Genomic DNA, 26,853 nt, shown 5'->3' with positions numbered 1-26,853 from the left:
TATAAAAGCTGTAATACATATATTGAAATTAAAAAAAAGTTTACCCAAGATAGCGTAGAAAATCTTATTTATTATCTTTAAGAAAATCTTTCATAATTGGAATATTTTAATATCAGCTCAGAAGTTGATGGAATTAATTTCTTGGAAGTGGAGATATAAGAGATACTAAGCATGTCACTCAGAATTTAGAAAAACATTTCAATCATTAATTTAATCATATTCGACATCACCAAGCATTTGCTAGAGGTCTATATGCAGAGTAATTTTTTTCTTCTATACAGTTAACAAATAAAAATCTAGGTACAGGCTAACCTCATTTGTAGTACCAAAATAGGCAGTTCATTAAACTCTAAATTCGTATTCTGGATCCAATTAGTAATTAAATAGAATGGTGGACTGACTGGTAATCATGAGTTAAAAATCTTTGACACTATTATAATGTATTTTAGAAACAGGATAAGGAAAATAAACTAGCAAACGGCCATCATTCACATGACATCGTTGCTTAAAAATAATAGTGACCATCAATTTTCACATTTGGTGACTATAATTTTAAGACATTTTATCAAAACAACTATCAATCCAACTTTTGGTAACTGAAATTTGTAACAAGTAGAAACATTTATATGTTATGATCTAGAGGTTATAAAACAAAAAGTAACATTTAAGTTTATATATTTTCTTCGGTGTTCCTTGAGAAAATAAAATGTACATTTAAGCTGAAACAAGCTAACATTATTTTAATATAGTACAGAAATGTAAACTTTCTCCATCTGGTTAATTGATACAAAAATCGTGGAGACTTTTTCCATCTGGGTCATTGATACAAAAATCATACAGTTTAGGGAGATGCACCGTGAAAATTTGATACAATTATTTTTCCAGCTTCCCTGTTTAAAAATAAACAAATAAAAGGAAGTTATCCTTTATTTAAGAAATACAATATGCCAAAATAAAGACTGAAAGTCTGTGTTATAAATAACTTGAGGTAAATATGTGAAGGGGTTACAGGGGAGGGAAGGAAAAAAGTCACAGGAAAGAAATAGACTCAGTAGAGACATCTGATATAGTCAAACCAGGAAAGTTTGAGAGACGGCAGGGAGCTACAAAATGAGAGAGTAAAAATATGAGACAGGAAGAAGCAAAAATAAGAATGGGTGCAGTACCCAAAGGCCACAGTTAGAATTCTGTGGTTACCAGCAGTAGAGGAAATTGTCATTTTCTATATGCTGTTTTTCACATGGATAATGGGGTCCTTCAGTACCAGTGATGGTTACTATGAAGTTCTGTTACATATAATAATTTGTTTCCTGCATGCTGTTACTGAAATTTGAAAGAAAAAGTAGGGTCTACATGTTCTTCTCTTGACTATTTGATGTATCCTGCTCAAAATGGAACACCACAGAATCCATAGAAGGAAATTACTTTTTGAATCTGGCAGCCTGGCCCATGGTTTTCCAAGTCAAGAATGTCCTCTGCCCTGGTCTCTCTGATATTCTAGTATGAATGAACATTTTAATCAATAAAAGAAATGCAAAGAAAAAGGAGACATAATTTAAGAAAAATCATAATTCAAAGCTTTCATAATTATATTGATGTTATGATTGAATACTCTCGATAACAAAAATAAAACCAAAAGCCTCTCACAAACCTTGTTTACTGCTGACACAGACTACTGAATCAGAGCCATCATACAGAACACTACCAATTACGGAGAGCTCAAAGTCAGCCCAGTATATGCGTTCACTAAAATGATCCACAGCCAGACCTGCAAACATAGACAAATAATGGAATTTGAGATCATTTAAAGTATGATTTCACTTCTTAATGTAGTTGTTTTCAAGCATCACAGAAATAACCTGTTGTTCATCATGGTACTGTAGAATTCAGAATAATTGAAAACCTTATCTCAAATCAATCCTGATCTTAGATTACTTAGCCTTTATTTAATAAGCTATAAGTAAAAAATCTTACCTAACACAGGAAGAGATACATATCAGTCCTTTTCATACTTTCTACCTTCTTAATTTTGGCTATTCCCTACCAGTTTTTTTTTTTTAATATTTTTATGCTTATACTATACACAGAATGAATACATTATTTAATCTGTTATCCAACATTTTTTAAGAGCTAATTGGGTGCAATTCTTACATTTTAAATCTCTTCATGAAGATATAGTTCTCATAATATAAAAGGTGTACTTAATGACAAGTTGGCCTATGGTGTGTTATTGTAAGTGACCTATACATGTGCTGATGTTTAAAGTGACTAAAGATTGATATTTATAGTAGAAAGAAATGAATGGTAAAGTCCCTCATTAAGGTCCTATGGTGCTTGAATTTCTAACTCTTTTTCTCTGAGACTGCTTTTCTTCAATTTCATCATAGGTATCTGTCAGTGAATAACAATAGATAAAAATTATATAGGGCAAAACAATAATGTTCTTCTGCTTATCTAATTTTTACCTTTTGACTTTGTAAATCTGATTGGAATCTATCCCAGCAAAAATATCATCAACACAAAGAGTATTTTAGAGAGTAAAGTTTCTTCAATTTAGAAGAGTAAGATCTATGACATATGAATTCTATAATAAATCCTCACTGCTGTAGATATTTATTTTCTGTGATTTATCTAATCTTTAGCTGTCACATGGAACATACTTTGAAGATGAAATGCAATTAAAATACATTTTGCAGATGAATGTTACAGAATTTTCACAATTTCAACATTCAATAAACAGCCAAAATCAAGACCATGGAATAAAAGGTATTTTAAGTTTATGTAAAACTTGTATTTCTATGCAGATAAATGGAGACTTAACAATCAAAATGGAAAATAAATTATGGTGAAAGTAATTTGTGAATAACTTTTCAGTTAAACATGTAGATCTAACTGAAATATAATCAAACTAAATATAAATATTGCTCTTCAAGTAAATATATGTGTATATGTACATGTGTGTATATATGTATTATCATGTCTAACTAGCTTTTGAGAAATGATTTAACAATTAATTAATGCAACTGGTTCATAGTTTACTAGTTTCTGCTCAATGATTGACTTATTTGAGTCATGTTTAGAGTTATGTTTTTGCTAGTTCCTGTAAAAATCATGAGTAACATGAACCATAAAGTATTCCAATTTCCTGCTGGTGCCATTATAGTTCAAAGTAGTCACCTAAGAAAGGTTGAAAACACTTTTCCTTCTTTTCTAAGGGGGTAATACAAAAAGCACATAAAACAAAACCCTCTGTTCAAAAAAATTGGTCTTACACCTAAACTATTAAATTTCCTAATCATGGAAAAGAAGAAAACAATGTGTGTGTGATCCAATTTAATTAACAATATGATTTCTGAAATTTACTAAAAGTGCCATATATTGCATTGCTGCTCTGTGCTTGCTCAAGATATCCTCAATTTTATCAGCTTTTGTCACATGTGCTATTAGATGGAATTACATCTAGATAGAAATTTTACAACAAAGTTTTTTAGATGAATGGGGTTTATATTACAAAAATCCACAAATCAATGATTTTTGATTTTTCCTTAAACCCTTTAATAAAAGAGATAGTCTTTAAATTAAAAAGTTAATAAAGGAATCAGCTAACTTTTCCTGTGGTATCAATGAATGTCAAGTTTATAGGAAAGAACAAGCTCATGTCTTTCTTTAAAGTATCACAACTTCTTTTGTCTTTAATAAAGAACCAGTGATACAATGAAAAATAAAAACAAAAGAAATTCTCAAGAAACTTTCTTATCTGAACTGTAAATTACAAATATATGGAATTGAATTAGCAAAAGTACAGAAAATTTAAAATAAAATACTATACTGATTTTAATTCAATTTTCAAATCATAAATTAAAAGGTTTATAAAAGACAAAGATGCAAGCTAAATTTCAGTGATACAAGGTAACAGCACTAATCAAGTAGTGATTCTCTCAATACCATCTCCCCCCATAATACCAAGACTACTACCATGCTTTAGGAACTTTTTGAATCTTGCTTTTGTTGGACTCTGAAATTTGAAAAATCTAATAGTTTCCTTATTTCCATTATAGTCTAAAAAGAATAAAAAGAAAAAAAATATATTATGAAAAATGATCATAATACCAATGTGATATTTGAGAGAAGACTTAGAATAATAAATTTCAACCACTACATCCTCAGATGAAAGGATAAGATACATTCTGTTTTAAGACAAAGCAAGGATTTATATAGTAGCAAAAATCATCAAGTAAGCCCTAACGTATTCTCAATTTAAAAGGTATTGAGAAAAGCTAAAATAACTGAATATATTTACCACTGTTATATTTATTTAAAAATTTGTTATAATTAATTTTCAGATTGGTTGTCTGCTTAGAATCAAAGATTTCAAACTATATTAAAATCCACCCCTCTCTCTTGTACACACAAACATATGACAGCTTTATTAAAATAAATGCATCAAGGAAATGGTAAAACAGTCCTAAATTTGTATCCACTTTATTTAGAGATCTTTGTGGCCAAGGAAAATGAATCTGTTTACTGAATCAAATAAGTATGAGTGTTGTCGGATAAATATATAGTCCTTCATTCTCTCTGAAATTGCCACAATTTGGAAGAGATAGCAAACAACAGCAACAAGCCTCTAGCTATCAAAGGATGTGTTATTTAAATCAATCTCATGGAATTCTAAAAGCCACTATTAAAAGCTAAACTGGAAAGTGACTTTATCTGACACACACTGGTAGGGAAAGTACTTGCTACTCAACTAACATAAGAAAAAAATAAGATAGACTGAAAAATAAGATAGACTAAGATTATTTTATTTATCATCCTGCCTGATAAAATAAAACAAAACAGGGGGGGATCCAACATGGCGGCGAGAGGGGAGGCAGCGCTTTCAGTACCTCCTCAACAACGGGGTCAGAGAGACGCATGGATATGCTTAGATTCGACCTGCTGAGAAACTCCTAGCAAAATTCCACTAAAGAGAGACCGGCCGGGAATCAGTAGGATTTTTGGAGGTGACAGTTTGCGCTAGACGAGTGAATCTCCGCCACGCAGCGCAGAGGTCCAGACCCGCCAGCCGCTGCCCACGCGACTGGGCGACTGTCGGCTGCCTGCACGCGGCCCCCGCATCAGGGCAGATAGCCTCTGAGGCGCAGTGCAGCAGGAGCAGTGCAGGGACTCTAGGAAGAGGTCTCTCGCCAAGCCTTCATGAAATAGCGAACCAGGAGCTGAAACTAACCAGAGACAGACCAGTCCCACCCCTCCCTTCGGACACTCCAGCAAGGAGCCTGGGGCCCGCCATAGCAGAGAGGTGATATCACCAGAGTTCCCCCGACAGAATTCCTTCCCAGCAGAATCCACATTAGCAGGTGTGTGACTCCCACCCCCTCCAGATACAAGCAGCCAGGAAACCTCGGGAATCTCTCCGGGGGCGTGTCTGTAGGGAAGCAGAGGGGATTCCAGATCCCCACCTCCCCTTAACACCAGCGGCGACACCCAAGATCTTAGCCGCCAGTTTCTGGGGGCGTGCCCACCAAAGGGGTCCAGAAAAATTAAACTGTTGGTTCCCTGATCACCCCACCACAGCACTGGGGCTTAGATGAATGACAGAGAGGGTGTTAATCATTCGGGATATAGGACACGAGGTGGGGCTGCAAGTGTAATCAGATCCTTGGGGAACCGCCTCTGGTGAACAGGACCTGGCTGGCTGGCTGGGAGGAGGAACAGGAGGAGGGGCCGGATAAGTGAAAGGGCTCTGGACTAACAGGATTGAGAGACTCCCAGGAGCCACCATACAGGGATTTCTGTCAGCACATAGAGGGCAGAAGCTCGGCTCAGAGGGCACAGCTCCGCCTATTGGAAGAGAAGAAAATGGGATTCAGCCATAGAACAGGGGATGCCAGCATGGCAGAGATCTGATGTCATTGGAGAGCGGCCGAGGAGAGAACTTCATTGGTGCCAGCGGCGACGGAAACAGTTGGTCCCCTGGTAGGGAGGGTGAGTCACAGATACCCGAGTCTCTCTCGCTTTGTCAGCCAGAGGGGAGGAGCAGGGCCGCCGCCCGCGCCCGCAAGGTAGGCAGACCTGTGACCAACCTGCAGATCAGGCCCAGCGGTCTGCAGGCGTGGTAGGAGGGGCAGGGCAGAGCCGCCGCCCGCGCCGGCAAGGTAAGCAGACCTGCGACAGACTGGCGGATCAGGCCCAGCGGCCTGCCAGCGTGGTACACACTTCACCCCAACTGGAGTAGGGGCAGAGCAGAGCCTTCGCCCGCGCCCAGATCAGGCCCAGCGGCCTGCCTGTGTGGTGGTCAAGTGACCCCAATTGGAGTGGGGGTGGAGCGGAACTGACACCCATGCACCTAAGGTGGGCAGACCAGCAACAAACCTGCAGATCAGGCCTAGCGGTCCCCGGGCGTGGTAGGAGGGGCAGGGCAGAGCCTTCGCCCCCACCTGCAAGGTAGGCAGACCTGCGACAGAAGAGCGGATCAGGCCCAGGGGTCCGCGGGCGTGGTAGACACCTCACACCAATTGGAGGAGGGGCAGAGCAGAGCCCCCACCCGCACCTGCAAGGGAGACTTTTCAACTATACAAGAGCAATATAAATATATAGGGGGGGAAAAATTTCAAAAACACAACAGTTTCACCAAGAAGAAAGAAACGCAAACAGTATGAAAAGACAAGGAAAGAAAGGACTACAAGCAATGCAGGTCAACTCAACTTTAGAAGAGGTAACAGCTGCAGAAGATGGAATGTCAGATAAAGAATTCAGGATATATATGCTTCAGATGATATGGAGGATCAAGGAAGACATTAGACAGCAAAATCAGACAATGAAAGATCACTTCGACAAGGAATTACACAAACAAATCCAGGAAGCAAAGGATCAACTATACAGGGAGATAGAGGTTATAAAAAACAAACAATCAGAAATCCTAGAAATGCAGGAAGCAATAAACCAACTTAAAAACTCAATTGAGAATACTACCAGCATAGTAGAACACTTAGAAGATAGAACATCAGACAATGAAGACAAAGTATTTCAACTTGAAAAGAACATAGACAGCTCAGCAAGACTGTTAAGAAACCATGAGCAGAACATCCAAGAAATATGGGATAACATTAAGAGACCAAACTTAAGAGTCATTGGGCTACAGGAAGGTATAGAACTCCATACCAAAGGAATGAGCACTTTATTCAATGAAATAATACGAGAAAACTTCCCAGACTTGAAGAATGAGACAGAATCCCAAATCCTAGAAGCCTACAGGACGCCGAATGTGCAAACTCATAAGAGATCCACACCTAGACACATTATAATGAAGATGCCCAACATACAGAATAAGGAGAGAATTTTAAAAGCTACAAGAGAAAGGAAGTAGATTACATTTAGGGGCAAGCCAATCAGGATAACAGCTGATCTTTCAACACAGACTCTGAAAGCTAGAAGATCCTGGAATAACATATTTCAAACACTGAAAGAAAATGGGTTCCAACCAAGAATTGTGTATCCAGCGGAATTAAGCTTCAGGATGGAAGATGAATTTAAAACCTTCCACGACAAACAAAAGTTAAAAGAATATGCAGCTAGAAAACCATATCTTCAAAACATCCTCAGCAAAACATTACCGGAAGAGGAAATGGAAAATAACAATGAAAACCAACAGTGGGAGGTAGGACAGTAAAGGGGGGGGGGATAATCAAAGAGGAAAACAAACCATGTTTAGTAACAGAAATAAACAAATATGGCTGGAACAACAACCCATATCTCAATAATAACCCTAAATGTTAATGGCTTAAACTCACCAATTAAGAGACACAGGCTAGTAGAATGGATCACAAAACAAGACCCAACAATATGCTGCCTACAGGAGACGCATTTGATAGGAAAAGACATACATAGGCTGAAGGTGAAAGGTTGGGAAAAATCATATCACTCATATGGACTTCGGAAACAAGCAGGAGTGTCCATACTCATATAAATTAAATAGATTTCAAGCCAAAGTTAATCAAAAGGGATAAAGAGGGACACTACATACTGCTTAAGGGAACCATACACCAACAAGACATAACAATCATAAATATATATGCCCCAAACAATGGTGCAGCTATGTTCATCAAACAAACTCTTCTCAAGTTCAAGAGTCTAATAGACCACCATACAATAATCATGGGAGACTTCAACACACTTCTCTCGCCACTGGACAGATCTTCCAAACAAAAGTTGAATAAGGAAACTATAGAACTCAATAACACAATTAATAACCTAGACTTAATTGACATATATAGAATATACCACCCAACATCAAGCAGTTACACTTTTTTCTCAGCAGCACATGGATCCTTCTCAAAAATAGATCATATATTATGTCACAGGGCAACTCTTAGACAATATAAAGGAGTAGATATAATACCATGCATCCTATCTGATCATAATTGAATGAAACTGAAAATCAACGATAAAAGAAGGAAGGAAAAAGCATACATCACTTGGAGAATGAACAATAGGTTACTGAATGATCAATGGGTTATAGAAGACATCAAGGAGGAAATTTAAAAATTCTTAGAGATTAATGAAAACACAGACACAACATATCGGAATATATGGGACACATTGAAAGCAGTTGTAAGAGGAAAATTCATTGCTTGGAGTTCATTCCTTAAAAAAAGAAAAAAACAACAAATAAATGATCTCATACTTCATCTCAAAATCCTAGTAGAAAAAGAAGAGCAAAACAACAGCAAAAGAAGTAGAAGGCAAGAAATAATTAAAATCAGAGCTGAAATTAATGAAATCGAAACGAAAGAAACAATTGAAAAAATTGACAAAACTAAAAGTTGGTTCTTTGAAAAAATAAACAAAATCGACAGACCCTTAGCCATGCTAGCGAAGAGAAGAAGAGAGAGAACTCAAATTACTAGCATACGGGATGAAAAAGGCAATATCACAACAGACACTTCAGAAATACAGAAGATAATCAAAAACTATTTTGAATCCTTATACTCCAATAAATTAGAAGATAGTGAAGGCATAGATAAATTTCTTAAGTCATATGATCTGCCCAGATTGAGTCAGGAGGATATAGACAACCTAAACAGACCAATATCAATTGAGGAAATAGAAGAAACCATCAAAAGACTACCAACTAAGAAAAGCCCAGGACCGGATGGGTATACAGCAGAATTTTACAAAACCTTTAAAGAGGAACTAATACCAATAATTTTCAAGCTACTTCAGGAAATAGAAAAAGAGGGAGAACTTCCAAATTCATTCTACGAGGCCAACATCACCCTGATACCTAAACCAGACAAAGACAATTCAAAGAAAGAAAACTTCAGACCAATATCTCTAATGAACCTAGATGCAAAAATCCTCAATAAAATTCTGGCGAATCGGATACAAAAACATATCAAAAAAATTGTGCACCATGATCAAGTAGGATTCATCCCTGGGATGCAAGACTGGTTCAATATACGGAAATCAATAAATGTTATTCACCACATCAATAGACTTAAAAATAAGAACCATATGATCATCTCGATAGATGCGGAAAAAGCATTTGACAAGGTACAGCATCCCTTTATGTTCAAAGCTCTAGAAAAACTAGGGATAACAGGAACATACCTCAATATTGTAAAGGCTATCTATGCTAAGCCTCAGGCTAGCATCATTCTGAATGGAGAAAAATTGAAGGCATTCCCTCTAAAATCTGGAACAAGACAGGGATGCCCTCTTTCACCACTTCTGTTCAACATAGTTCTCGAAACACTGGCCAGAGCAATTAGACAGATGAAAGAAATTAAAGGCATAAAAATAGGAAAAGAAGAACTTAAATTATCACTATTTGCAGATGATATGATTCTATGCCTAGCAGACCCAAAAGGCTCTACAAAGAAACTATTAGAGCTAATAAATGAATTCAGCAAAGTGGCAGGATATAAAATCAACACGCATAAATCAAAGGCATTTCTGTATATCAGCGACAAATCCTCTGAAACGGTAATGAGGACAACCACTCCATTCACAATATCTTCAAAAAAAAATACAATACTTGGGAATCAACCTAACAAAAGAGGTGAAAGACTTATACAATGAAAACTACAGAACCCTAAAGAGAGAAATAGAAGAAGATCTTAGAAGATGGAAAAATATACCCTGTTCATGGATAGGCAGAACTAACATCATCAAAATGGAGATATTACCAAAAGTTCTCTATAGGTTTAATGCAATGCCAATCAAAATCCCAATGGCATTTCTTGTAGAAATAGAGAAAGCAATCATGAAATTCATATGGAAAAATAAAAGACCCAGAATAGCAAAAACAATGCTAAGCAGGAAGTGTGAATCAGGCGGTATAGCGATACCAGACTTCAAACTATACTACAGAGCAATAGTAACAAAAACAGCATGGTACTGGTACCAAAACAGGCGGGTGGACCAATGGTACAGAATAGAGGACACAGAAACCAATCCACAAAACTACAACTACCTTATATTTGATAAAGGGGCTAAAAGCATGCAATGGAGGAAGGATAGCATCTTCAACAAATGGTGCTGGGAAAACTGGAAATCCATATGCAACAAAATGAAACTGAATCCCTTTCTCTCGCCATGCACAAAAGTGAATTCAAAATGGATCAAGGAGCTTGATATCAAATCAGAGACGCGCCGTCTGATAGAAGAAAAAGTTGGCTACGATCTACAGTCGGTGGGGTCGGGCTCCAAATTCCTCAATAGGACACCCATAGCACAAAAGTTAATAACTAGAATCAACAAATGGGACTTACTCAAACTAAAAAGTTTTTTCTCAGCTAAAGAAACAATAAGAGAGGTAAATAGAGAGCCTACATCCTGGGAACAAATCTTTACTCCTCACACTTCAGATAGAGCCCTAATATCCAGAGTATACAAAGAACTCAAAAAATTAGACAATAAGAGAACAAACAACCCAATCAACAAATGGGCCAAGGACCTGAACAGACACTTCTCAGAGGAGGACATACAATCAATCAACAAGTACATGAAAAAATGTTCACCATCTCTAGCAGTCAGAGAAATGCAAATCAAAACCACCCTAAGATACCACCTCACTCCAGTAAGATTGGCAGCCCTTATGAAGTCAAACAACAACAAGTGCTGGCGAGGATGTGGGGAAAAGGGTACACTTGTACATTGCTGGTGGGACTGCAAATTGGTGCCGCCAATTTGGAAAGCAGTATGGAGATTTCTTGGAAAGCTGGGAATGGAGCCACCATTTTATCCAGCTATTCCCCTTCTTGGTCTATTCCCTAAAGACCTAAAAAGAGCATGCTACAGGGACACTGCTACATCGATGTTCATAGCAGCACAATTCACAATAGGAAGACTGTGGAACCAACCCAGATGCCATTCAATAGACGAATGGATTTAAAAAATGTGGCATTTATACACAATGGAGTATTACTCTGCATTAAAAAATGACAAAATCATAGAATTTGCAGGGAAATGGATGGCACTAGAGCAGATTATGCTAAGTGAAGCTAGCCAATCCCTAAAAAACAAATGCCAAATGTCTTCTTTGATATAAGGAGAGTAACTAAGAACAGAGTAGGGACGAAGAGCAGGAGAAGAAGATTAACATTAAACAGAGATGAGAGGTGGGATGGAAAGGGAGAGAAAAGGGAAATTGCATGGAAATGGAAAGAGACCCTCAGGGTTATACAAAAGAACAAAGAAGAGGAAATGAAGGGAAAGGGAAAAATAATACAAGGGGGAGAAATGAAGGTCAGTAGAGGGGGTAGAGAGAGAAAAGGGGAGGAGAGCGGAGGGGAGGGGGGATAGTAGAGGATAGGAAAGGTAGCAGAACACGACAGTAACTAGTATGGCAATATGTAAATCAATGGATGTGTAATTGATGTGATTCTGCAATCTGTATATGGGCTAAAAATGGGAGTTCATAAACCACTTGAAGCAAAGTGTGAAAGATGATATATCAAGAACTATGTAATGTTTTGATCAACCAACAATAAAAAAAAGTAAAAAAAAAAAAAAAAAAAAAAAAAAAAAGTGTGCCATTTATTTAAGAAGGCCTTGGAACCATCCCAAGTCTTAGAGTGTTAAAATTGCAGGTATCCATTTGTTCTTTCATTCAACACATAATTGTTTTAAGCACAGACTACTTATAGGTAATAGTATGTAAGGGATATAACAAGAAAATATTAACAACAGATTAGGTTTAAGTCTGTTATAGTCTTGGGCACAAATATATACATTGATGAGTTAATGGTAGATTGCACCATTAAAGCAGTAGATGATGGAGTCCAAAGAATGAGAAGAATGAGTGTTTGATAAAATCCCAGAGCACTGCAGTGCTCTTGTCATGATGTTGCCAAGTTTGCAAAGATGGTGGTGGTGTGCTGGGCTATTTGATTGGATGGTAAAATTCTAATCCTGGAATTCACAAGGGTTACACCAAGTATGCTGCTCATCTATGGTGATAACTGTGTCCTGATAAAACTAAGAGGATAACCAAGTGTACAATATCTCACTGCATTTACATGTCGATGCATGACATTAGAAAGATAGCTTCTCTTATATACCCTCAATAAAAAGAACAAGATTTTACACTCAGAGAGAAAGAGAAGCATGATGGTACTTACTGATTTTAATATAGTATCCTAAAGTCAGAACAAATATTTATACACTCCAAGAAAACAGAGAGAAAATTGACAAAAAACTGGTCAAGGTATTACTGGGAAGACATAGTCATGAATGTACTTCCATTCAAAGACACCTTCTAGGATATATTTGTCCATGTCTTCCCATACATGAAATGTAAATATGCATGTAAATGCAGAATAATGATTTACTGGTTGTCAATGTTTTGTTACTACTTTTTAGTAATACTATTTATGAAAATAAAATGAACTATTATTTCTTAAAAATCTCCTGACAATTGTTTAAACTCATTTGTATATCAATAACAGTTGGCAAAACAAATACTCACGAGTCATTAAACACTATGAAGATGACGTCAATATATGTTTCTGCTCAATGTAATAAAACCCTTCTCAAGAATATGACATCATCATTTGTAATGTTAATAAAACAATTCATACATATTTTCTGTGCTGTTTCAATGTATACAATGTATTATTGTCCATTATATTCACTGTGCTGTGTCAGAAAACACCAGTCTTTATTCCTCCTGTTCAATGGCACAGTGCCATTGACAGGACTCAGTTGCTCACCTCTGCTCTCCCCAGTGCCTAGTAAGCACTATTCATTCTCAATTTCTATGAGATTAACTACTTCAGATTTTACTTATAGATAAGATCATATGGCACACTGTATCTTAGACATAGGTGCAAACATGTCACTTGAAGAAGCTGAAGAAAATTTTAAGCACGTGGCAATGAAGTTAAGTAACAGATTTTACATGTGATTTATCAATTTCTCTCTTATATTAGGAATTATAATAGACATACAATGAGAAAATAAATAAAACTAAACAAAATATACTAAATAGATATGGATAAATTATTATTGCTGTTAGGAAATTATGGTAGACACTATATGGAATTCAAGGCCTTACCCTAGTAAAAAGTAGACAATTTTTATAAATATTATTAGCTCTAACACAGTGAAGAAAATTCATACTGGTTTTACCAACTGATTTAAATGAATCGTTACACATTATATGTAAGTTAATTATCATATTTCAAAAATAAGAAGATTGATGAGGGGCTGGGGTTGTGGCTCAGTGGCAGAGCGCTCACCTAGCTCATGTGAGGCACTGGATTCAATCCTCAGCACCACATTAAAAAAATGAAATAAAGGTATTGTGTCTAACTACAACTATTATATATATATATATATATATATATATATATATATATATATATATATATATAATTTAAAAAGAAGATTGATGATAAAAAGTTTATTCAGCTTGTTCAATTTTAACATATCTATGTAAATGGAAAGGTTATATTTTTCTACTATTCTTTTTCTATGTGAGGCAGTGTTTTGCTCAATAATGTATACCATCTTCTTTTTGAAACACTTCTTTGGCTATGGTGACACCACATTCTAACCTACTAGTATTTGGAGGCCTTTGGCATCTTCACTTGTGATCTTTCTTCTTTTCAAAATAAGCATCTTCCTAAAATTCTACCCTTGAGATCTTATTGACCATCCATTGTTCATCTTAACAACACAAGTATTATTGAATATCAGCTTTTGTTGCTAGTTTCCAAAACCAAATTCCTAGTTCTATTTTGAGTTCCAAAACTAATGTTTTTAATGACCTGTAAAATATTTCCATCTGATTGATTCAACTTGGTTCCTGGCACAACTACAACATTTTCTATGGCTAAGTGACAATGTTGCACATCTGTGCTCAAATCCCACCTTCTATGAAAGCCTACCTTGATGCCTAATTATGTTATACTGCAACCTTTCTCTCTACCATTGACAACTCTTCTGGCAATTTCACTCTTTTTATCATAGCATTAAACACCTAAAACTGACTTCAGAATTTATTTGTAAATATTAAATTTCTACTGAACCCATCCCATCCCTCTACTATGGCTATGTTTTTACTTCTCATATTCCAAGAATCATGCCTGAAGCATATAAGGTGCTCAATATATATTAGTTGAATAGGTTGATATACAAATTCTGAGAGTTATTACCTGTAGCAAGATAGAAGTTTTCAAGCAAATTTCTTGAGCAGAAACACATATATTCACAATATTCATGGGGTAGACAGCCTCACTCTAACTATCTTCCAGAAGTATCTGGTGCTCTTATGGATATCTGACCAGATTTTGTTTCCTGCTTAACATGAATCAATAGTACTTGCAGGGAACTTTAGGACCTTATAACTCCTGGCCCCTAATCACCTCTCAAAGTTTCAAGTTCCATTTCATTTCTTTTGTTTACTATGCTCTTTGGCTTTCCTCAATTCCATTTTCTACCATTTTGACCTATTTACTTTGCATTCCAACATTTCTCTCCACCCTACTCCTTTTATAGATTAGCACTTACTCTTACTCAACTCCTTGAAAAACCTTCTTCCCCACTATATTTGAGTGACACCTATGTGCTTTGCACTTCACTCTATTCTTCTCCATAGTGCCATTTACACATATGTTTGTGTATGCACACAGATATATGCAGGGTTTTATTTTGTTTTTATAGTCCACTACTTTAGACCAAAAGCTACATGAATCCAGGCATCTGCATTTCTAATAAATAATAGTGCTTGACATATAGTAAACATTCATCTTTTTAATAAAAGTAGGATAAATGTATTAAGGCAATAAGATATTTGATTCAATTCATTTATGTACTCTTTATCCCTCTTGGATCTACTTCCAATCTCTTTCTCTATCCTTATCTGTATTTGATAAATTCCACTAGGCTAACTCTGCTTTGTCTCATATATATTATCCCCTTTCTATCTGCTTGTAACTTTCCAAGTCATGTTATTTTTTTTCCTTGTCAAGGGAATTCAATGACAATTACCTGCTCTCTTGGTCTGTGTTCTATTCAATACCTTGCACAAATGCTGCCAAAGAAATAAGACTGAAGACTTGCCTTATTCAAATCACTAATTGAATAAAAATTGTACAATAATTCATTATTGTCTAAAAAAAACTTGTGTAATTGTGTTGGAATTTAAGATTATGTTTACAGCTCATGTTATACTACAGAACTTGTCAACTTCTAGATGAACCATGATTCATCAACAAAACATATTATGCATGAAACACTGGAGCCCTGATATTACAGAACTATCTCATTTAGTTTATACAGGATTATTTTCAGGTATTCATTATTACTTCTTGGTTTGCTAATGATGATAGTTCCTATATTTTAAGATAATAATTTCATTATGAGATCTCATAGATAATAAGTAAATCTCTTTGGGTCCAAAGCCAATGGTATCTAACTCCTTTAATAATAAAGAACGTGTTTCCTTTATTCAAATGCCCCCACTATGAATTAGAGTCTCTGTACTCTAAAGATATATTAAGACATAAAATAGTTCTTACATTTTGCAAATTCAACACATATCTGAGTATGCCTCATTCTTTTTCATTCTCAATTGTTAATTTCTTGAAAATAGGGGTGCCTTCAGCTTCATCATTACGTTGCTTGAAATGTTGAGCAGCGTTCCAACTCATAGAAGAATGTTTCATGCATGCATCTTTCCTGAGACCCACTGTGAGAGCTCATGTGTTGCCTGCCCAGATCTTCTTTCAAAGACATCCCCCACTTGTTGATCCAGCAGCAGAAACTCACAATTAACCCCCTCCAGAAAATTGTGCTCAACTGATTAGAGCAGACTTGCTTAGGAAGTTAAAGCCCAAAGGCCAATCCATAACCCATGGCTTGTGAAAATCTACCACCCTTGCCTGACATGGGGTTTATACTCCAGATCACAACCCTAGAGTCCCAAACCAAGAGTGGACTTTACTTGAAACCCATTTTTACTGGGCTCTTTCCCTTTCTCTCTCTTCCTTTTACTGGTTTCTCCTGAAAAATCCATAAATTCTTCATACATAAATTCTTTGCAGGCTCCCTCCAAGGAATGCACCTATAGGAAATTCCACAAACTGCTATCAAAGTCATTCTTTGAAATGAAAACATGTTAATTATACCGTGATTATGTGAAATTTTAGCATGAGGAATTTTTTATAGGTTGCTTTTCACTAATTTTGCCACTTTTCTGTAACTTCAAATTTGACTTTTTTATTCATATGCTAACAAAAAGTGCCTCGTGCTTAAAAAATTAAAATTGTATATATGCAGATCACACCCCTTAACTCCTCAGCACTCAAGGGGCTCTCCATAAAGTGGCATAGAACCTAGTCTTCAACAGCATATTGAAGTCACCACTTTCCCTCCTTCATGTCCACTACTCTCTTGAATGGCTGGCATGTCTCTAGGTATACTAACCCTGCTGTTTTTGACATATTTGAAGCTCACTATCTTACTGTTCTTTCTGCATGGAAAGCTCTTTTTTCACAATCACACCTCTAACTACCTCTTTGTTATTTAGGTCATTCCTTAAATATAACCTTTCTAGAGATAACTTCTCTGATAATTGTAACTAAACTATTATCCCTCATTACTCTCCCTTCCTTACTGTGATTTTTTCTCTACAGAGCACTTATGATTTAAACTGACATTATATAATGTATCCTGTACAGGAAGATAAGTTTCATGAGATTGGGACTTGCTTCACATTTGTAGGTATTTGTTTTTTCAGTATTTGGAACCATTTCTGGCACACTGTAGGTGTTCCATCGATATTTGTAAAATGATTAAATGAAGACACACTTATCTGAATATGTTAGATCTCAAATACTTCTCTCTCCCCTAAAGAGTTACAAAAAATCTAATTGAATAACAGGGCATAAGTCACATTAAAATTTAGCAAGAATGTAAGTTGCCAAAGGCAAGCAAATCTTAAACTACAAAGTGTAATGATTTGATAACACAGCACACAGACAGATAATTCTTTTGTTCTTTTAGTGGGAGTGTAGTGGGTAGGGTGGGTGGCAGAGAATCCTTGAGGAGCCTGAAGCCTGGAAATGTTTTATTATTACAGAAGTGCTAAAGTTAAAACTTATGAGACAGAAAAGATTCAGCTAGGGAGAGAAATTCTAGATGGGTATTCCAGATTGGGAAGCTGGGAAGGAAGTAGCATGGGAGAAAGAACATGCAGGAGGAATGAAGACCTGAGATCCTGAACAGTTCCAAGTGTATCAAAAATTTGGAGTCATAGCTTAAATGCCATCTCTGGGATGGATTTCTAGGTCAGATTGACAAGAGCCCTAAATAAAAAGGCAAGGAATCATAAAACCTGTCTTTCAAAGAAATTATTTATATCATGCTACTTTTTCCATTTCTTCTCTCTTCCTCTAGTAATATTATCATCTATCCCCAGAACATTAACATAGATCTGTAAAAATACCCAAATACATTGCCATAACCTGTCAAAGTTTTATGCATGTAAAATTCTACTAATAGCTTTACAACTTAGGCGATTTTCAAATAAAACCCCCATAATAATAATGACAGTATGATAATGACCTGACTTTCAAGTCAAGAAAATAGAATAAGAAATGTTAATAATGTCCACTAAATCATACGGTGTATGTCTGTCTGTCTGTCTGTCTGTCTCTCTCTCTCTCTCTCTCTCTCTCTCTCTGTGTGTGTGTGTGTGTGTGTGTGTGTGTATATATATATATATATATATATATATATATATAAAATTCACTGTAAAAATTATTATATTGCCAACAAAACTAGAAAGAATTGTTAACACTAATATATTTAGCATTCTTCTTAGCATTTCAACATATGTCAGAAACATTAAATACCTGTGGGCCTCTGTAAGTTCTTTTGTACTAAAATCCTTCTCAGAGTACCATCCATGGCTGCTTCTTCTATGTGGGAGTGGTCCCCAATGACAGTCCAGTACATCATCCTGAAGAGAGCAGGTCACATAAGTTAGTTTAGTGAGGCTGCTGTTATAACCCATCTCTGCTCCCAAAGCACTATCTCCTCAGACCAAATGTGTGGTAACCTCCAGATTCCCTTAATAAGCATATTTATGAACCAACCTGTAATCTACAGAATGGAAACCTCCAATAGAAAAGCATAAATCAACAATTTAAATAAAGTCCTACCTAAACTCACTACATTTTAAAAACCATTCTTAATAGTAAACATCATAGCACATTATTTAATATCTAAAGTTCAATTTTGAAAATTCCATTAAAACCAAATAAAACAATTTCCATCACTGTAATTATGCCTCTAGTTGTGACCAAATATTCATTTTATTATGAATGATGCACCAATATGCAATTTTTATTTTAATAATGATGTCACTATTTCATCAAACAGAAATCATTCTCTTGTTTAGAAGACACCACACTGTGCAATTCTGAGAGTTGAAATTGTCTCTTTCTACTTAGCATATACTAATTTTGTGGATGATTTGGAGTATCATTTGACATTTTCCTGTTCTATTTTTTTTTCATTATTTGTAGGTTTCCTTCTTCGAGTAATAAAAAGAAAATGTTTGTATCAAGTAATTTAAATTTGTTTATATATATATATATTATATATATTATATATATATGCTTCATCTTTTATTATCAAAAATAGCCAACAGCATTAATATAATGCTCTACATTTAATGTGTTTAATATTCAGAAAGTTCACTTGGAGAATAACAGTGGTAGTATATGTGATTGTAACACAAGTATCATTATTTTATAAGTCACATATACAAGTGAAGATATTCACAGAAACATACAAATACTATTGTGTATACGATGTATGAGATATCAATGTTTCAGGAAAAATATATCACCATTTGTGTAAAAAAGTTATGTTTTTGAATGGAAAGAGAAGTTTGGGTATTTTCAGAAGTCTTGTAAATCTGTTACATGTTGAATACTTAATAACAGAAACAAAACAGAGCACAATCTCTGAAACTGGATCACTCATATCAATAATATAACTATGAAACCATTAACCTACCCTCTTTTAGGATTTACAGCAATAGCATATGGTTCTCCAGCCATATTCGTTAGGAGCCTGGTGCAGTTGGGGCCATTCAGCTGCCCAACATTGACAGAGTACCTCAGGCTGGTCCAGTGAGTAGTGTAATAACTGAACCAGTGCATTCTGGAGTGATCAGTCCAGTAAATATTCCCAGCAACCCAGTCAACTGCAATGTCCCTGGGTCTTTTAAATTCAGGACACTGAAAGAAAAACAAAACAGAACACTTTTTTTTTAAAACAGAAACTTGTATAGTTTTCTGTACCTATACATTTAGATTATGGGGGAATCATATGGATTTAGGTGTCAACTGTCACATAGGCTTCAGAAATACTTAATTACATTCTTAATCATTATAGATGTATGCCTGCACAAATCACTGGAGTTCTCATATTTGTATTTGTTTAGCCACTTCCCTGCAAGAATATTTACAGAACTATAAGAGTTTCACTTGTCATCTGTCCCAGTCAATACACATCTGCCAGCAACCATAATTCTAACATCGAACACCATTGATTATTTTAAATACATCAACATAGTAGAATCATATTCTTCTATTCCTGAGATCCTGTTTTCAACATGTCTGTAAAATTCATCCATATTGTAAAAGTGTCAGTTTTTTCTGCATTTTATTGCTTGGCAGAATTTCATTTTGTGGAAAAATGTTTTTACCATTTGATTCATAATGTCCACTTGCCTTGTTTAAAGTTTTGAGCCATCACAACTAAAGTAGGTAATGTTTTTGGGTGAACACATTTATTTTGAATATTTGCCAAGGAATAGAAGTGTTGAGTCTTAAGACAGATACTACTAGAAAAACTTAAAAAAATTTGCACCAATGCACCCTCTTTTCAGGAATGTAAGAAAATACCAATTGCTTTGTATCCTTGTTATATACAATTTGATTTAAAAGTTCAAAAAAATCAATGAATAAAGATTCATTTTGAGAGTTACTATTATTCAACATATTTTGAGGAAAGTCGCAGTATCTCTCTGATAGCTTGGCTTTTCTGCTCAATATTCTGCTTTAGTGAATTAGTGTGAGGCAAAGGTAAAGAGTTCATTTGGAACAGATAGCATGGAAAAGAACGTATGTTCTGTGCCCTTCAATTAACTTGATCACTTTCAGCAGGAACCAGTGTAGTAATTAATTTGACATGGTCAGGTTTATTGTGCATAACCAAGACTGAGAAGAGAATCCCAAGGGTATTATATCAAGACTAGAAACAATTATTTGAAGGTGATTACTTCTTAGACATGTAGTCAATGTGGAAGACCATCAAGAGGACCTAGAAACTAGTGGAAACATGTTTTAACACAAGGTAGTTTCTTCCCTGGGTTGGTAACGAACAGAATTTATTTAGCAGTCCATTTGGATTAAAAGAAAGAAAGTTAATAACTCAAAAAGAACCTGAAATGTAAAAAAAAAAAAAAAAAAGAAAGAAAAGAAAAAAAAATACAAGTCACTGTCTGCTATATGTTCCTGGATCCTAAAGGAAAATATTACTTAAACATGAAACCAAAAAAAAATCTAATGTTTTTCATTATCAATTCTTTGTCCTATTTCACTTGAGACCTGAAATTATAAAATTTTATAGCACTCAGCTTCTCAATACTGAGAAGAAACAGTATACTTATAGCCAGTATATATCTCAAACCTAACTGAATGAAATGTAGGGCCCTCTGCAATACAGAGTGCTCTAGAAATGTCATATGAATAATATTCATAGATGATTAGAATACAAGGAATTGTCACAGCCAAACCAAACAATCATTTTCAAATGTTCCAGTTTCATTTATATTAACTGCATTTTTGCAGTTTGGCATCATTTAAAGGTAAATATATCACCAAATATCATGTTCATATCAGTGTAAATCATAATTTTAAAAACAGGAAATGTAATGGTAAAATAACAATTATAAGCTGTTTAGAGTCTGTTGTGGTATATTTGTCATTTTCTAATGTCAGAAGAACAAACCTTTAGCATTAAAAAATTATGATGCCAGTTGTCTGGCTTGAGCAGAGAAAAATACCTATTTGTGTTTTCTCAGACATAAACATATACACCGGATTCTCTATACTAATGGTATTCTTATCAAAATAGAATATTTCTTGCAATATTCTCATTTTTTTGAATTTAAGATTTTCATTTTAGTCTATGTATACTCAAATATGAGATGATTATCTTTCCATTCTATGTATACATCTATACCTGGACCACTGATAATTAAGATATAAATTTCTCTGTTTATAGAGAATTCAGAAGTTTGATTTAGTGGTACCTTCTATCAGGTAAACAGATGGGTGAAAATTCTAATATTGGTACATTTTTTAAGGTTAAATAAATTTTTAGGTCTCTTTTCTAATCTAAAGAGCATAGATTAAGGAAAGAGGAAGACTGTTTCATGATAAACAGAAGAGATATGGATAACTCATGGTCATTTGAACCTATGCTTTTATTGTTTGGACTCTAGATCAAGGAATATCTATTGTCATTCCAATAAATAAAGTATCTAGAATACAGGGGAAATGGTAGTTATATCCAATTCATTTAACCCAAAGTCATAATATTATCAGTGAGAAGATGATTCTCAGGGAATAGGGGCAATGAGAAGATGTTAGCAGGTGTTTCTCCTCAATAACCCACTGCTTACTACATGTTCATTGATCCTCAACACTGAAACAGCATCACAGAACAGGAGAAAGAGAGGGAGGAGATGGATGAAAGGAGGAATGAAGGAAGGGAGGGAGGGAGAAAAGAAAGAGAAAAGAAGGAGGAGGACGAGGAGGAAGAGAATGACTACCATAAGGATGGGGTAACAATATGATCCTAATCTGAAGGAATCTGTGACCAAATAAGGAAATCACCCCTTGTAGTGAGCTGCATAGGACTGAAAATTACTATTTATTATCCACAACCTGACTAGAATTATTAAAGGCACTAGCCTTATAAAAGGGACTCAATTAAAAAGATGTTGTATGGGGAGTAAAAGGCAGAAGTTCCCCTTGGATGTTGATGTCATGAACAGACTGTGAAGGGGGATTCAATCAATTAGGGAAGTATAAAATGTGGGACACAGAGAGAGAGAATTGGAGAGAAGTGAAGGACTAACAATTACTAAATTTGGAATCAGAAGAATTTAATTTCTGACAGTCCTAGTTTATCTATAAATTATATTGCATATCAAATAAAGACGTTGGACTAGATAATCTGTGAAAGTAAGTCTTTAGCTATCAAACAGTAAAAAATGACAAGTATTATTCATTCCAGTAAGTCTGCACTTTATGTAGTCTTAACAGAAAAGCTTGAGACACTTGATACCCAAAAGACCAAAAATAAAACAAACACACCAGATAGGAAAGAAAAAGAAAAATGTAAGACTTCTATTTGTTTCTTTGGCTAGCTCATTAAGCCAATGAACTATACATACTAGTGAAATGTGATATAGAAGCATGTGGTCAACCTACAACAAAGGGCATTCATTGTTCTTTTTGTTGCACAAAAGATAAGACATATTTGATTGCTTTCTTCATATAGTTTCTTTCCTAATAAGCTCTCTAAGTACATAAGCAAAATTTTGGGGCCTGAGGCAGTCTATGTTATGAAGAAAAATTAGTCAAATGAATAAATCTTTAAAAACTTACAGAAAATTTGACATCTTGATTTTAACAAAATTAGAGGTTACTACTTTAAATTACAAATCCTGTACAATCACAGCTTGTGAGGTATCTGTCACAATTCCAGCTTCAGAAAAATAAAGATATTTGTCACTGGGACATTTGTCTTAAAACAGAAAAGAAGGAGGACCTCTGAAAGTCGGTTCAAGCATGTGAACCATGAAAATACTGTCTTCTTTTTAACAAAATTCTCACAGAGATATATTTTAAGAAAATTTAGCACAGAATGAAATGATGTCCCATATTTTAGTTGTGATTTTTTTTAAAGTGGGGTACATCTAAGAGAAATATTGACCCATTTTACTAAAGTTAATGATTTCCTCATATACTGCTATGAGAAATCTGATGTAAAACCACTCTCAAGAAATTACCTGTGTGTATATGTGTTTTGTCATACTAAATTGAAAGGTTATTTGCATTTTGGTCCACTTCAAGTTTAATTCTTATAAACCTGAGGATGGAAGCAAAATCATGACTATACAAGTTCTAAGAACTATGAAATTTCACTGACTTTGTAATATTATAAAAATATCCAAATATTTAATATTTTAACCAAACAATTCATATAACAATGAGGAAACAAAAAAAAAAGAACCAAGAAAAAGTCACATTTATAGCTAGAATGTGTAAGAGATAAAAAAAAAAAAAAAAGACTAGAGGGATGAAATCCCTGATTTCTTTTGTAACTTCTTCTAAAGAACACATGATTTTATTCTAAGTAATTGTAAGGTTGCAGTGCTCTAGTTTAGGAGCATGTCAATCTGGGACAAAGTCCTATTATGGAAAAAAGAATTCATAAATATAAATATATGTAATTCCCAGACAATTCTTGAAAATGACCATATTTATATTCAAATTACAGACACAATATTTTATGCAATCTTTTCACTCACTTTTTGGGTTTGTTTTGCTTTCTTTTTTTTTAGTGTTCTCAATGTGACTTAAATTTATTTCTTCTGACTCACTCTAGTACTCTATTAAAAGCAAGACTGATTCTCTAAATCTTCATTCACACTAGGAGATAAAAAAAGAAAAAGGATAATATGGAAGATTGGGAAAGCATTCTAAATTTGAAATCAGAAAAATATGACTTATGACCCAGTGCTAGATTATCTGTAAATTATATTGCATATAAACTGAAGACTTTGGATTAGGTAATCTGTGAAGGCTTTAGTTTTGCAAGAGTAAACAATGTAATAGTTTAAAATAATATCCATTTCAGTAAGTGTGCATTTTTATAGTCTCAAGTACTTATCTTATGCTCATTGTGAATATTTAGGCTTTGGTAAATGAGTAATTGTTGGTGATAAGGTGAGAATTTTGATACCACCTCCTAGGCAAGTGAACTGAAGATGAAGAAAGATATAAGGTATTTCCTGACAATTAAAATTTAAACAAGCATATCACTTAAGAGGTGACTCAGAGTTGTCAGAGAGCAGAGATTGTTAAATGATAGTTTGAGGAGTGCATTAAAGCTAAAAGTAAGTTTAAAAGTATTATGTAGATTCCAAATTTTAAAATTAACATGTCATTTTAAAAATCAATTTCTTTTGGTTTTTCTTCAAAATTAAGAGTAGGTTGGGCTGGGGTTGTGGCTCAATGGTAGAGCACTTGCCTCACATGCAGAAAGCACTGGGTTCGATTCTCAGCACCATATAAATAAATAAAATAAATGTATTATGTCCTTCTACAACTAAAAAATTTTTAAAAGAGTACCTAGGCTAACTATATCAAAACAGAATCAACATTCGAGAATAGAAGAGTTAATCACCTGCTATTTTTCAATTTTATGGAACATGTATTCAGTTCTCTTCTGTCACCTGGGTCTTCAATGCTTAAGCTCAACTGTTTCACTCAATGATCTTATTTATACAGCTTCTTTATATGCATTTGGTTTGCAACATATTCCATAAACACAAAGAGTTGAGTTTAAGGAATAAATAATGTATCTATCAGGAAATGAGTAAAATGATATCAATATACAAATTTTGTCAGGGAAACAAATTTTGAGAATGTGTTTCCAGATGTATTATGTAAGGATACTGTGAAATAACAGGAGTTTTCAGTCTATTTAGTAGATGTATATGTACATATATATGAAAACATACATGTATATGTATACTCCAACTTTTTTATCTCTCCAACCTCTTTCATCTCAATGTCTTATCCATCAAATTCATTCACGTTTGTAACTATATACGGGTATGTATATATAAATATAAGCAATATTGAGTTTCATTTATTATTGCTTTCATTTTAGTTACTTCTCCTTATTACCATCTGAACTAACAGTCAAATTTCTTAGACTAAACACACCCTGAATTAATAAAGATGGTGCCATTTAGGTTTCTTTCAGACATAAAATTGACATACCTAAAATGGTAGTGAATCTTTCTGTGAGTATATTCCTTTAAATGACAACAGTAGTTTCAATTAGGCCCTTTGGTTCAATGGAGGTATATCTTTCTATACCTTCATCAAGATTGAGACTATTCTCAATAATAATGAAAATAATAAAAAGGAAAGTATGATCTACCTAATAAGGAGATTTGGTTCAATGGGGTAATGAAGAGAAAATAGAATGCACGAAGAGTCTAAAGTGGAGAGGAAAAGTAGAACAGAAAACTTTGAAACAAATTGTTGTGTTTCTAGTAGTGTACATATATGTTCACAAGTGTGTAAAGAGATGGAGAGACTTGTGAACCAATGATTTTTCAATGGAATCCCATGAGAAGGATTTAAGTACAGAAATATGGTGAGAAGCTTAAAGTCTTAAGACAATTTGGCTATAATGTGGAGAATGATTTGCAACTGGAGAACAAAATTGGATAGAGAGAAATCACATGAGACTTGCTTAAAGATCTCCAGGGAGGACAGTGTGAAAGTTTAATGTAGGTTTCTGTGAGACAAAAGTGGACAAAATTGGGAACAATCTGGAGACAAAATATATTTGAACTTGTAATGAATTGAATACTGAGGATAAGTTGTAAAGTTCACCTCTAAATATCTAGTTTGCCCAATAAGATGAACTCTTGAACCACCCACTGAGGGGAAAAAAAAAAAAACTATCACCAGAAACAACATAAAATAATGAGAAGTTACTGCATTTATATTCACTTCCTGTGAATTTTTACTAGAATGTTTGAAACAAGCCTTATAAAGCTGAACACATTTGCAAAGAATCTGTTCTCTTATAGTGGCATATAGAAGACAAGATCTCAGAAATTTTTAAAAAGCGTTGTAATTCATTATTGAAGTCAATTTTTATATCATACTAGAGAAACCAGTGAACTATTTGGAATTGAGTGGTGCAAGAGAGTCACACCATAAAATATGTAATCACAAATTTTCTCATAATTGACTGTTCTTTTTTAGAAATGGGAAAATTTCTAATCATATTTCTAATGTTCAGCTGATATGTGAAAAAAGTTTCAGCTACACTACTGTCGACTTTCCTCATCATCTTAAGTCCGTTTTTCAGTATCATTTCTTTTGTGCAAATTATGTTGTTGTCTAATATCTCTTCTATTTTTTTGGTGTTTATTGTAAATATGACATATTTTCAATTTTGTTTCTCAGACCTTCATAACATACACTATTCCCATGAATCAGATTT

At 34.6% G+C, this 26,853-nt stretch overlaps 1 protein-coding gene across 1 annotated transcript in view; it reads right to left on the bottom strand.

The window, feature by feature from the left end:
- The window catches only part of Lrp1b (LDL receptor related protein 1B), a 1,856,415-nt gene that overhangs the window by 91,493 nt on the left and 1,738,069 nt on the right, over positions 1 to 26,853 (bottom strand). The window contains exons 78-80 of the mRNA XM_058585368.1: positions 19,537 to 19,760; positions 18,366 to 18,472; positions 1,652 to 1,768 (exon numbers count right to left, since the gene is read on the bottom strand). Coding sequence (XP_058441351.1) covers positions 1,652 to 1,768; positions 18,366 to 18,472; positions 19,537 to 19,760 — 448 coding nt within the window. The remainder of the gene's footprint in view (positions 1 to 1,651; positions 1,769 to 18,365; positions 18,473 to 19,536; positions 19,761 to 26,853) is intronic.

This window comes from Marmota monax, unplaced genomic scaffold, assembly GCF_021218885.2.
Source record: "Marmota monax isolate L192 unplaced genomic scaffold, Marmota_monax_Labrador192_F-V1.1 WCK01_AAM20220418_F8-fsc00034, whole genome shotgun sequence".
Classification (NCBI taxonomy): Eukaryota; Metazoa; Chordata; class Mammalia; order Rodentia; family Sciuridae; genus Marmota; species Marmota monax.
The sequence above is the reverse complement of the archived record's forward strand: the minus strand, read 5'-3'. Positions and strand labels throughout refer to the sequence as shown.